The 11,573-nt window shown below is 51.8% G+C and overlaps 2 protein-coding genes and 1 pseudogene across 4 annotated transcripts; 2 read left to right on the top strand and 1 right to left on the bottom strand.

The window, feature by feature from the left end:
• Nucleotides 1-232: 232 nt before the first annotated feature.
• LOC129379106 (uncharacterized) lies at nucleotides 233-2,319 on the top strand. Its single transcript, XM_055059703.1, has 5 exons — nucleotides 233-561; nucleotides 632-890; nucleotides 1,291-1,557; nucleotides 1,798-1,950; nucleotides 2,020-2,319. The coding sequence occupies exons 2-5, from the start codon at nucleotides 689-691 to the stop codon at nucleotides 2,181-2,183; spliced, it is 786 nt and encodes a 261-aa protein (XP_054915678.1). The 5' UTR covers nucleotides 233-561; nucleotides 632-688; the 3' UTR covers nucleotides 2,184-2,319.
• Nucleotides 2,320-3,368: 1,049 nt separating this feature from the next.
• LOC129379041 (trifunctional purine biosynthetic protein adenosine-3-like) lies at nucleotides 3,369-9,448 on the top strand (annotated as a pseudogene).
• Nucleotides 9,306-11,382, bottom strand: LOC129379040 (methyltransferase N6AMT1-like). Of its 3 annotated transcripts, XM_055059590.1 has the most exons (7): nucleotides 11,156-11,379; nucleotides 10,988-11,074; nucleotides 10,085-10,175; nucleotides 9,893-9,976; nucleotides 9,678-9,819; nucleotides 9,481-9,605; nucleotides 9,306-9,397 (listed from the first exon to the last, which is right to left on the bottom strand). In XM_055059590.1, exons 1-6 carry the CDS (start codon nucleotides 11,293-11,295, stop codon nucleotides 9,484-9,486), a joined length of 666 nt encoding a protein of 221 aa, XP_054915565.1. In that variant the 5' UTR covers nucleotides 11,296-11,379; the 3' UTR covers nucleotides 9,306-9,397; nucleotides 9,481-9,483. The 3 variants fall into 3 exon arrangements, with proteins under 3 accessions (XP_054915565.1, XP_054915563.1, XP_054915564.1); XM_055059588.1 differs by having other exon boundaries at nucleotides 9,481-9,819; nucleotides 11,156-11,380; XM_055059589.1 differs by lacking the exon at nucleotides 10,988-11,074 and having other exon boundaries at nucleotides 9,481-9,819; nucleotides 11,135-11,382.
• Between the last annotated feature and the right edge of the window lie 191 nt (nucleotides 11,383-11,573).

Genomic DNA, 11,573 nt, shown 5'->3' with positions numbered 1-11,573 from the left:
GCACAGTGAGAACAACTGCACTGGTGTAAGTGATTGAGGGTCTGACATTATTGGAAACGATCTGGCAGGAAAGGATTAGAATTTATCACAAGGTGTTTGTGCAAAAATGACCTAGGATTCTTTAGAAATGTTTGAAGAAAATGTCATTTAGTAAATAATGACGTCATAATAAGTTTTCTACAAAGTTCTGACTTTTAACCAACTGTTTATTAAAATCTGTATTTATTAAGCTAAAGTACAAAGTTAACACTTTAAATGCAACTTTAAAGTGTTGCATTAATCACTTTTATTGTGTGGGATATTCAATAAATACTTGGATGAAATGTAAGTTATGAAAAGAATGAATTACGTATGAAATCACTGTTCCTGCAATGTTGCTGTAAGGATGGAGTGGCGACCTCGCACCACTAGGGGCGCCAGCGGCCGCGCTCCATGTTACCGTGGACAGTGCGCATGCTCACTGAGTGTTGTTGGAGTCAGCTGGTGGTTCTCAGTTCGGCTGAAACATCAATGGAAACGAAGCCACAACCGAGCGGATAGACGTCTTTCACAGAATCGACAGTAGGTGTCGCTGCTCTCGCTCTATAACTGCTAGTTGCGCCTAATTGATCGGAATGTGATCGATTCTCAGCGCTCGGATGGAGCCGGAGGACCAGGAGGAGGAGGAGGAGAGGAGGAGGCGGCCGCCATGCTGTGGTCCATCCAGGAGGCTGAGGAGAGGCAGACCCAGCAGATCGGAGCCTCGGCCTGCGGGGCCACGGCGGTGGTGGACGTCCTGAAGGCCCTCGGACTGGATGTGACCCCGGAAGAAGCGGAGCGCTGCGTCCAGACCCGCCTGAGGAGGATCGAGGCTCCGCTGCCAGACTACCTGCTCTCCCGCAGCGAAGCTGGTGAGCTGCCGCCATGTTGGTATTATGGGATGTTGCAGCGTCAAGAATAGTTTTAACGTGTGTCACAGAGAAAATCAATGTGCTGCTCTTTATTTCTAGTCACTGTTGGACGCATATAGGGGCGCTGGGCTGCAGGGGGCGCCAAAGTAAAGACAGAAAATCTGTTTCTTCATTTGTAAAAAAGTTCCTACAGTTCTTGTAATAGAAAAGAAGTCACAGCTTCACTATAATATCTTCTTGTTCATCTCAATTCCAAGTGGATAAACGTAGAACCAAGATGGCCGCCCTGACGTCACACAACTAGTGAATGATGTGAAAATAATGGGGATTTCCCATGAAGTGAATATTTAATAAAGGACGTGTGATGCCGTCAGTAACGGTGATGTCGACCTGGGTCCAGGTGCGACTCACGCCCAGCTGATCCGAGGCGCCCGGGAGGCCAGCGGCGGGAAGGCCGTCGGCCGCTTCTTCCACCTTCATCCGCGGCGGAGCGTCAGGTTGGTTCCGTGGCTCGCACGCTGGATCAAGAAGGGCGCCGTTCCCGTGGCGACCATGAACATGCAGGTGGGCGTGGCCGACGGCGAGGAGGTTCCCGACGCCTGGCACCATCAGCTCATATTTGGAGCGGCACATGGAGCCGTGTTCACGACCAACCCTTTGGATGTGGGTGCGTGAGACAGAATGTGTGGTTCATGTCGGCTTCTCTTTGGTTCTTTAGCAGCTAATCGCACTCAGTCAACAAATGACAGTTCTGTTTCCATCCATGTCAAAAGTTTGAGCCTCAATTTGCATTTCTGTAGATTGAAGTGAGAATTATCTTGTTAAATGTTGGAGATGAAATCAGAGGAGTTTTTCTGTATCATGTCAAGAGGATCTTTTTCTCGTCTACTTTGGTTCTCTCCTTCAGTCGGTGAGGTCGAAGTTCACCAGCGACTCTGCAGCGACTCGGTGCTGCTGGTCCGTCGGGACGACGTTCTGCAGAGGTTGACGTCTGGCGGTCTGCTCTCTGACCTCTCCCAGATCCAGGGCGACCCGCGCTGGCGGCAGCTGGACGTGGAGGGTGAGGCGGCGACCTTCTGACGCCGACCTCTGAGCCTCCATGTTTGATTGTGGTTTTCTCTTTGTCCAGGTCAAGTGAGGCAGATGCTGTTGGAGGAAGAGCTGGAGGACGGGCCCAGGACGGCTCACGTCAGGATCCCCGCGGCGTACAGTTCAGGGGTCACGCTGTTTGCGCCGACGGGTTCAGACGTGGCTCAGCAGATCCTGCAGGCTCCTGAACTTCCTTTGCTGTGACGACAGAAAAGCCGAGCGGAGAAACTGTGGAACGGAGAGCAGCTCTGTGACGATTCTCCTCCAGTTGATTTCTTTCAGAAGCAATAAAAGCCTGAACTCCGTCCCAGATACGAGAAATAAAGAGTTTTTCATCTTGGCTTCATTTTCTGCTCTGATTTTTCCTCTGGATTTGCACAAATGTTTTGATGTTTCTTTCTTATGTTTTCCATGTAAGTTTGTTACAATAATAATAATGTTGTCGAATCAGAAAATCAGTTTAAACCTGAATGTTGGATGTGTAACTAAACTATAAAGTCAAATGTTAAATGCAGAAGGAATGAACTCTGTCACGTTGTTGATTGTGATTCCAGAAAGTTGCAGTCAGTGAGGAACGATGAGTCAGCAGACATGAACAGGATGCAAAGAGTGGAGAACTCTCAGCATAAGGAGCATTTTTAGGAGGAAGGGGGAAGTTAGCAAACTGAAGGAGTCATAAGTCTGGAGCTTTTAGACGTTGAAATGAAAGTTTCCCAAATGTTTCCTGCAGCTTTTGTTTCAGGGACTCATGTTGACGTTCTGGACGCTGCAGCAGAAACGAAGAGGAAACAACTGGAGGAGAAACTGAGCTGTTCATCTAGAGAGAATCCAGAACCGCGTTCAGGATCAGCTGTTATTATAACAGATATTGATCTCTGTTTCATTGATTATTAAGGTGATGCTGGAAGGGAAGGAGAACCATGTTTATGAAAGATGAATCAAGAAGTGATGAGAGAAAAGCACCAAATTCACTGGAATGATTGATGGAAGTCAGTCAGTAAATCCCAGTGAGAGCAGAAATCCAGGCTGGAGAGATTTTAGTGTCTTTTTCCAGAGGAGGAAAATCTAAAGAGTTAATCAATAAAGTGGGGCAGCAAAGGATGAGGCTCAGCACATGTTGGTGACGGAGTAATAGTGAATATTTATGACATCAGTGCTGATCTGAACCACTCTTAACAAAAGATTAATCAATGTGATCGATGTGATTGATTGGATCAGATCAGAGGAAAGCCAGTTGCTGATCAGAGGCTCATTAGATGAAGCTGAGGTTCATCAGCGGTAATTGAAAGCAGCTGTGAGGAAAGGGATAAGAGCGAACCGGAGGAGCAACAGTTGTGATCCGGGCTCGGTCCGGTCCGGTTCGCTCCGGTCGGGTCCGGTTCGGTGGTGCCGGTGCTCCAGAGCGGTTCCTCTCAGGTGGGTTCTTTCAGATCTTTGTTTCACGTTCAGTTTCTCTAAATGTAAACTAACCTGTTTGTTTGTTAATTGCAACCAGCAGGAGAGGAACTACGTCTCCCGTGATGCTTTGCGCTGTGGCTCCCAGAGGAAGTGGTGGAATCCCTAAAGTTTCCTCCCATCAGTCGGTGGAGCGAAGCGTTTGCACGTGTTGTTGCTGCAGTGGGTGAGTTGATGTCGCTGTGGCTCCACGCACTGTGGCTCCGTTCTTCGCCTCACTTTCTCTCCCCGCAGTTTCCACGCAGGCTGAGTCCACGCAGGGACTGAGCATCGGGTCAGTGGGGCTGCGACTAGTTGCTGCTGCAGAGGAACAGAGGTGAGTCAGTTCAGGTCATTTCCACGAGTTTTTGTGCTGCAGTCGCTTCAAAGTGAGCAGGACTTTGGAAAGAAAAGCAGAACAAATGAAGAATGTTTAAAATGTTTTCCCAGCTCATCATTTGGACTTTTCCTCTCAGTGAAGAGTTGATTGTGGTTCTCTGGACTCACATGAGCCCAGTGACTCCAATCAGTGGGAACCATGTGGCTCCAACACTGGAGTCTTTGTTGTCCTGCTCATCTTGATGCTGATTCAGCAGTAATCCAGATTCCAGCAGAAATCGATGCAGGTTGTGTTGAAAGTCTTGTTTTCCTTCCAGCTCTTTGTTTCCTGCTTTACGATTCAATCATCCCCTGGAAAAGGTCACGGCTCCTCCAGCTAAAGGTCAGCGCCTGCACAATGGCTTCACATGGTGATTGGAAATGCTCCTTTAAATCTAATGTGTTCTGGTTCCAGTAGCGATGGCCGAGCGGGTTCTGGTGGTAGGAGGCGGGGGACGGGAACACGCGCTGGCCTGGAAGCTGGCCCAGTCTGAGCGGGTCCAGCAGGTTCTGGTGGCTCCAGGCAACGCAGGAACCGTCAGCTGTGGCAAGATCAGCAACTCTGGTACCTGGGAGGGTTCTGGTTCTGCTACATTAACTGTGTTGTTTTCAGGCCCGTTCAGGTTTTGTTTGTGTTTCTCCAGAGGTGTCGATCAGCAACCACAGCATCCTGGCTCAGTTCTGCAAGGACCACCATGTGGGTCTGGTCGTGGTGGGTCCAGAGGCGCCGCTCGCAGCAGGTATCGTGGACGACCTGACGGCGGCGGGCATTCGGTGTTTGGACCCACCGCTGCGGCGGCCCAGTTGGAGTCCAGCAAGAGTTTTGCCAAGGCGTTCATGGAGCGTCACGGCGTTCCCACGGCTCGCTACGGCTCCTTCAGCGCCGCAGGACGCCTGCAGCTTCATCCGCAGGTTCGCTCAGAGGCTCTGCGGTTCTTCAGAACCCAAATCACAATGTTGGTTCTGAATCCATTTGCACTTTCTTGTCAGTGCCGACTTTCCAGCTCTGGTGGTGAAGGCGAGCGGCTTGGCGGGGGGAAAGGAGTCATCGTCGCCGGGGATCAGGACGAGGCGTGTCGCGCCGTCATGGACATCATGAAGGTGGGAAAGGAGATTAAAGAAAAGAATTTTAAATGTGAGATCCAAAGAAGAAACGACTCGTCTGTTCTTGTAGAACGGAACCTTTGGGTCGGCAGGAACCACAGTGGTGGTGGAGGAGCTTCTGGAGGGACAGGAAGTGTCGGTGAGTCCAGAACTGAAATGTGTTTTAGCTTCCTGTGTTTTTGTCTCAGCAGAGCCTGAAGCTAACGATGTGTCAACTTTGCAGTGTTTGTGCTTCAGCGACGGTTCCTCCGTCTCTGTGATGCCGCCCGCTCAGGACCACAAGCGGCTCCAGGACGGAGACGCGGGGCCCCTGACGGGCGGGATGGGGGCCTACTGCCCCGCCCCGCAGGTCAGTGATGAGCTGCTGCAGCAGATCAGAGAGTCCATCCTGCAGAAGACGGTGGATGGGATGAGGCAGGAAGGACGACCTTATATGGGTAAAATGTAGCAGTGAGATGATGCAGCAGGTCAAGGGTCATGTAGGAGAATAAAGTGACTGGAAAGTGTTGCTGCTGCTGTTTCAGGTGTTTTGTATGCTGGCCTCATGCTGACCAATCAGGGCCAAAGGTTCTGGAGTTCAACTGTCGCTTTGGGGACCCAGAGTGTCAGGTTCTGCTTCCTCTGCTGCAGAGCGACCTCTATGATGTCATCAGCAGCACCGTCAGCGGCGCCCTTTCCTCCAACGCCCCGGTGTGGCAGCAGGGCCGCTCTGCGGTTACTGTGGTGATGGCCAGTGCGGGTTACCCGGGTTCCTATGAGAAAGGTGTCGAGATCACAGGTGGGCCCGCTGCAGGGTTCTGGTTCTGGTTCTGGGCCGAGGCGTTTCATGTCTCTTGTTGCTGCAGGTCTGGGTCGGCTGCAGGAGGCCGGGCTGCACGTCTTCCACGCCGGCACCGCCCTGCGGGACGGACGGCTGGTGTCGAGCGGCGGCCGGGTTCTGGCCGTGACGGCGGTCGGGTCGAGCCTGGAGGTCGCTCTGCAGGCGGCCAATCAGGGTGTGGGCGACATTGGTTTCCCAGGCGCCGTGTACCGGCGAGACATCGGCCACCGGGTCCTTCAGAACCAACACGGGTCTGTTTCAGTGAAACAAAGAGTAAAGTGGATGTTTGTTTGTGTGTCGGTTTGACGTTTGTCTCCCGCTGCAGGTCTCTGACCTACAAGGACAGCGGCGTGGACATCGCTGGACAGCAACCGGCTGGTGGAGATGATCAAGCCTCTGGCCAGAGCCACGACCCGACCCGGTACCGCTCCGCCTCGCTCTGCTCAGTGATGCAGGGAGAGTTGAGCTTCCAGCTGGTCTGACATGTGGGTTTGGTGTCAGGTTCTGCTGCGGAGCTCGGAGGTTTTGCGGGACTGTTTGACCTGAAGGCGGCTGGTTTTGTGGACCCGATCCTGGTTTCTGGCACCGATGGTGTTGGAACCAAATTAAAGGTGATTGTTCTAGTAAAGTGTTAACTTTTGTCCTTGCAGCAGCAGGTTTTTAATGTGCCGGTTTCGTTTCCCAGCTGGCCCAGGCCTGCGGCCGTCACGGCGCTCTGGGTCAGGACCTGGTGGCCATGTGTGTGAACGACGTTCTGGCTCACGGCGCCGAGCCGCTCTTCTTCCTGGACTATTTCTCCTGCGGCTCTCTGGACGTGGAAGTGGCTCGCTCCGTGGTTGGCGGTGTTGCCAAGTGTGAGGCGGCCGGCTGCACCCTGCTGGGTCAGAACCAACCAGAACCGATGCAGTTTGTTCTGTGAGCCCGGTGGACTTTGACTGGTTTTATACATTTCTTTCTTTTATTTATTTATTTCAGGTGGTGAAACGGCAGAGATGCCCGGCGTTTACCCGGCTGGAGAGTACGACCTGGCCGGGTTCTGTGTTGGCGCCGTGGAGCGGGGTTCCTTGTTGCCACGGCTACAGGACATGGCGGAGGGAGACGTTCTGATTGGACTGGCTTCCTCTGGTCTCCACAGCAACGGCTTCAGCCTGGTCCGTAAGGTTGTGGAGCGAAGCGGGCTGGGTTTGAGCTCTCCTGCTCCGTTTGGGGAGCAGAACCAGAATCTGGGTCAGTTTTTAATAAAGTTTGGTCCAACTGAGCAGAACCTGTCCAGAGTGTCATTGAAAGGTTTGTGGTTCTGTCAGGCGAGGCTCTGCTCACTCCCACTAAGATCTACAGCCGCCTGCTGCTTCCTGTGCTGCGCAGCGGCGCCGTTAAAGCCTACGCTCACATCACCGGCGGCGGGCTTCTGGAGAACCTGCCCCGGGTTCTTGGCCCGGGTCTGGCAGCCGAGCTGGGTGAGAGGAAGGAAGGCAGACGGAGACTTATGGTGTTTGTAATAAAGTTTAGTGGTAGGAAGAACGTGTTGCTCAAGCGGTTTGTTTGCAGACGCCTCTCGGTGGAAGATGCCGGCCGTTTTCTCTTGGCTCCATCAGGACGGCTCCGTCAGCGAGGAGGAGATGAGCAGAACCTTCAACTGTGGGCTCGGTGCTGTTCTGGTGGTTGGTCCAGCTCAAGCTCAGAAGGTTCTGTCTCAACTCCTTCTCCATGACGAGGCCTGGATGGTTGGCCGTCTGGTACCGAGGAAAGCAGGTTAGACAACAGAACCAGTATTGGAGATGTTTGGTGTGTGTTTGTGCAGCAGTAATGTTGTGGTTTTATTGCAGGTTCCCCCTCTGTTGTCATTTCCAACCTCAAGCAGAACCTGATGGCGGCTGGTTCTGTGCAGGTCCATGTGGGCCCAGCACCCAACAAGACCAGAGTGGCTGTTCTGATCTCTGGGTCGGGTGGGTTGTGTTTAATGTCATGTGTTGTACTGAGGTTCTTTATTTATTGATGTTTGTGTCTCTGGTTCTCTCCTCAGGTACCAACCTGCAGGCCCTCATCACTCAGGCTAAAGCCTCCAGCAGCTCCTCTCACATTGTGCTGGTTGTGTCCAACAGGCCAGGAGTTCTGGGCCTCCAGAGAGCAGCCATGGCTGGAATCCAGACCAGGGTGGGTCAACATCTGTCCCTGTTAATGTGAAGCGTTACTCATTTATCTGTTCTATTGTCTTCAGGTTGTGGACCACAAGCTGTACTCCAGCAGAGCTGAGTTTGATGCCACCATTGATGGGCTACTGCAAGAGTTTCAAGTGCAACTGGTCTGCCTGGCTGGCTTCATGAGGATCCTCACTGCTCAGTTTGTCAAGAAATGGAACGGTAGGATTTCAATAAAGATTTTATTCAAACAGCAAACGATGCAGTACATTTTGTTCAGGTAAGGTCAGTTTGTGATGCTGCTCTTATGACCACCGGTTTAAGAGAGGAAAGCAGTAGAATTATATATATACTAAGTGTTGAAGGTAGTTTTGAAGGAAGCAAGGAGGAGAGGGAGAGAAGGGAAGGAAAGAAGCAGGCAAGGAAGGAGAGGAAAGGTTGGAAGAGTAAGAGAGTGAAGAAGGAAGGAAGTAAGAGTTAAAGTGCCAGACTAGATGAGGAGTTGGAATGTGGATGTCAAAGTAAATTAGCTTCAATACTTTGACATCCACATTCCAACTCCTCATCTAGTCTGGCACTTTAACTCTTACTTCCTTCCTTCTTCACTCTCTTACTCTTCCAACCTTTCCTCTCCTTCCTTGCCTGCTTCTTTCCTTCCCTTCTCTCCTCCTTGCTTCCTTCAAAACTACCTTCAACACTTAGTATATATAATTCTACTGCTTTCCTCTCTTAAACCGGTGGGCATAAGGGGATAAGGGGATAAGGGGATAAGGGGATAAGGGGATAAGGGGATAAGGGGGATAAGGGGATAAGGGGATAAGGGGATAAGGGGATAAGGGGATAAGGGGATAAGGGGATAAGGGGATAAGGGGATAAGGGGATAAGGGGATAAGGGGATAAGGGGATAAGGGGATAAGGGGATAAGGGGATAAGGGGATAAGGGATAAGGGGATAAGGGATAAGGGGATAAGGGGATAAGGGGATAAGGGGATAAGGGGATAAGGGGATAAGGGGATAAGGGGATAAGGGGATAAGGGGATAAGGGGATAAGGGGATAAGGGGATAAGGGGATAAGGGGATAAGGGGATAAGGGGATAAGGGGATAAGGTTCACCAACTCTTCCTGTGAAACCAGGGAAGCTGCTGAACATCCATCCTTCGCTGCTGCCATCGTTCAAAGGGGTCAAGGCCCAGAAACAGGCCCTGCAGGCCGGAGTGAAGGTCACTGGATGCACTGTCCACTTTGTAGCTGTAAGTCTGACCAACATGCAGGAAACCATCAAACTGTACAGCAGACACATGATGAAGAAATGATGAAGACTGTTGGCTTGTAGGAGGACGTGGACGCCGGCGCCATCATCGTGCAGCAGGCGGTGCCGGTGCTGCTCGGAGACACAGAGGACAGTCTGTCTGCGAGGATCCGGGAGGCCGAGCATCAGGCGTTCCCCCAGGCGCTGGAGCTGGTGGCCAGTGGAGCCGTCCAACTGGGACCAGAGGGACAGGCGGTGTGGAGGACATAGAGTCTGACTGTCTGTAGTGTCTCACCTATTTGTTAGGAGGAAACATAGTTTACATTAAAGTGCATGAATGTCTGAACCGATACTGTGAATCACATCCATGACTCCGACCTCTCACTGTCTCCTCTGCTGCTTCCTGTGGAAACGCAGCACAGACAGCCTCTCGTTGCCGGCTCTGGTCGTCAGGCTGCTCTCTCCTTCCAGGTCAAAGTGACTCATTAACCTGATGATGTCATCTGTGGACAAACTGAAACCTAACTCTCCCATTCCCATAAACATCTCATGTCTGCATTGACTGACTGACTGACCCGGCTGGTTCTCAACAATGGTCACCAGGTAGAATAAACCTCTGGTGGACAGGAGCCCAGGGACCAGAGGGAGGAACCTGTCGGTGACCTCTCTGCCCCGCTGACCTCCGGCCCAGGACGCCTCGACCCCTCTGCTGCCCACCTGCGTCGTTACAAAAGACATTCAAACACTGAGCCAGTGAATGGTGACGCCAGCCGGGTCCACAGGTCCAGACCTCCTCTGACGGAGTGACAACATAGGGCGGATTGAAGAGGAGGACATCCACCTGCCCACCGAGCCTCGGCAACAGACCCTGGACCTGGACAGGAGAGACATAGAGTGTCTGTGAGGACGCATGCAGCATCACATCTACATTAATCACTGCTGGTTCTAGTGACATGATGGTGACTGAGTGAGCGATCGGTACCAGGTCTGTGATGACGGGCTGCAGGGCGACCCGGTTACAGGAGGCGGTTCTGGCTGTGCAATGAGCGGCAGCCGGATTCACGTCAGTGCAGCTGCAAGAGAGAAACAAAACATGTTGGAGCTCAAAAGCAACAGACTGAAGGTCATTGAGGTCAACATACAGAGTTACATATGAACATTAACCTCTGTTATTCAATGACACATCTCTCTACTTATGTAGGTGATCATTACTGAAGTATTTGAACTCAGTAAACAAAGCACAAACTGAAGTCTCGTTAATCACTGCTTTCACTCATAAAATGATGATTCGGCCTGAAGCAGCAACAGAGAGAGAAAAGCTGCAGCTTCACAGCCAAACTTGAATCACATCCATTGAGTCTCTGACTGACTGAGATGTAAAGTCTCTGCTGCACCTCCACTCATCACTACCAATGTTACTGTGAAGAAGCTCCACATTAAGAATCATTAATAATTACACATCAACTCCCTCATGGCTGCTGCAAAAGCACAAACATTCACATGACCCCTGACCTCCACTTCATGGCTGCAGAGACTGAAAATGATTGACTGGAATCATCATCATCAGTCTGTCCTGTGAACTGAACCTCTTGATTCTCAGAAACAATCACAACAACATCTGCTGGTCGTTTCCACGGTTCCAGCCTCCACTGTCTCCCACCAGCATCACTGACACGATTCTTCAACACCTTCATGTTTGGGTTCACAGGGATCCACTACAGAACCCTCCACTTCACTTCCCTCCACCTGCTCACTGTTTACATCATTTCCACACGTAAACAAATCCTCCACCATCCACTTCCAGTTCCTCGTGTTTCTGACACCACATCCACGGGATGACACGTCACGTCCAGCATCATGTCTGCGTGGAGCAACAGTGACTCACATGCACAGAGCTGCAGGTCCGATGACCGAGGCAAGAAAGGCGCTGACCGCTCCGGAGCCGCTGCCCACCTCCACGCACACGCAGGGGCTGCAAAGAGCGAGAAGGGGCCACAGTGACACGGGGATCAGGGACACAGACACCACGCACCGTGGGGAGCTGCAGCCCTGCCTCATCCGCTGCAGCGTCTCGGCGTCTTTCTGCAGCGCGTCCATCAGCAGGAACGAGTCCTCCGCGGCCTCGTAAACGTCCTGGAAGATTCCGCGTCCCGCGTGGGAGGAAAGCGGCGTGGGGAACCCGCTGCTGCTCATGTTAGCAACATGTTAATAACAGCACAAACAACCTGCACAGATCCCTTCACTCACTGCGCCTCCCACCAGAGACAGAGAGAGAGAGAGAGAAACCATGTGCTGCTGTTGACGGGTTCCTCCGGCCGCAGCGCCACCTGCCCTGCAGGAGGAGACATTACAACCTGCAGCCTCCACTGAACTGAACTAACACAGAAAAGCAGCTGCTGCTCATCTTACTGAGAATAGTAGCAAAACATTCAACATCATTCTCTTTGTTTGAGAAAAAAACACAAGATGAA

Source organism: Poeciliopsis prolifica, unplaced genomic scaffold (assembly GCF_027474105.1).
Source record: "Poeciliopsis prolifica strain line A6 unplaced genomic scaffold, Auburn_PproV2 SCAFFOLD055, whole genome shotgun sequence".
Classification (NCBI taxonomy): Eukaryota; Metazoa; Chordata; class Actinopteri; order Cyprinodontiformes; family Poeciliidae; genus Poeciliopsis; species Poeciliopsis prolifica.
This window is presented reverse-complemented; position numbering and strand designations above follow the sequence as displayed.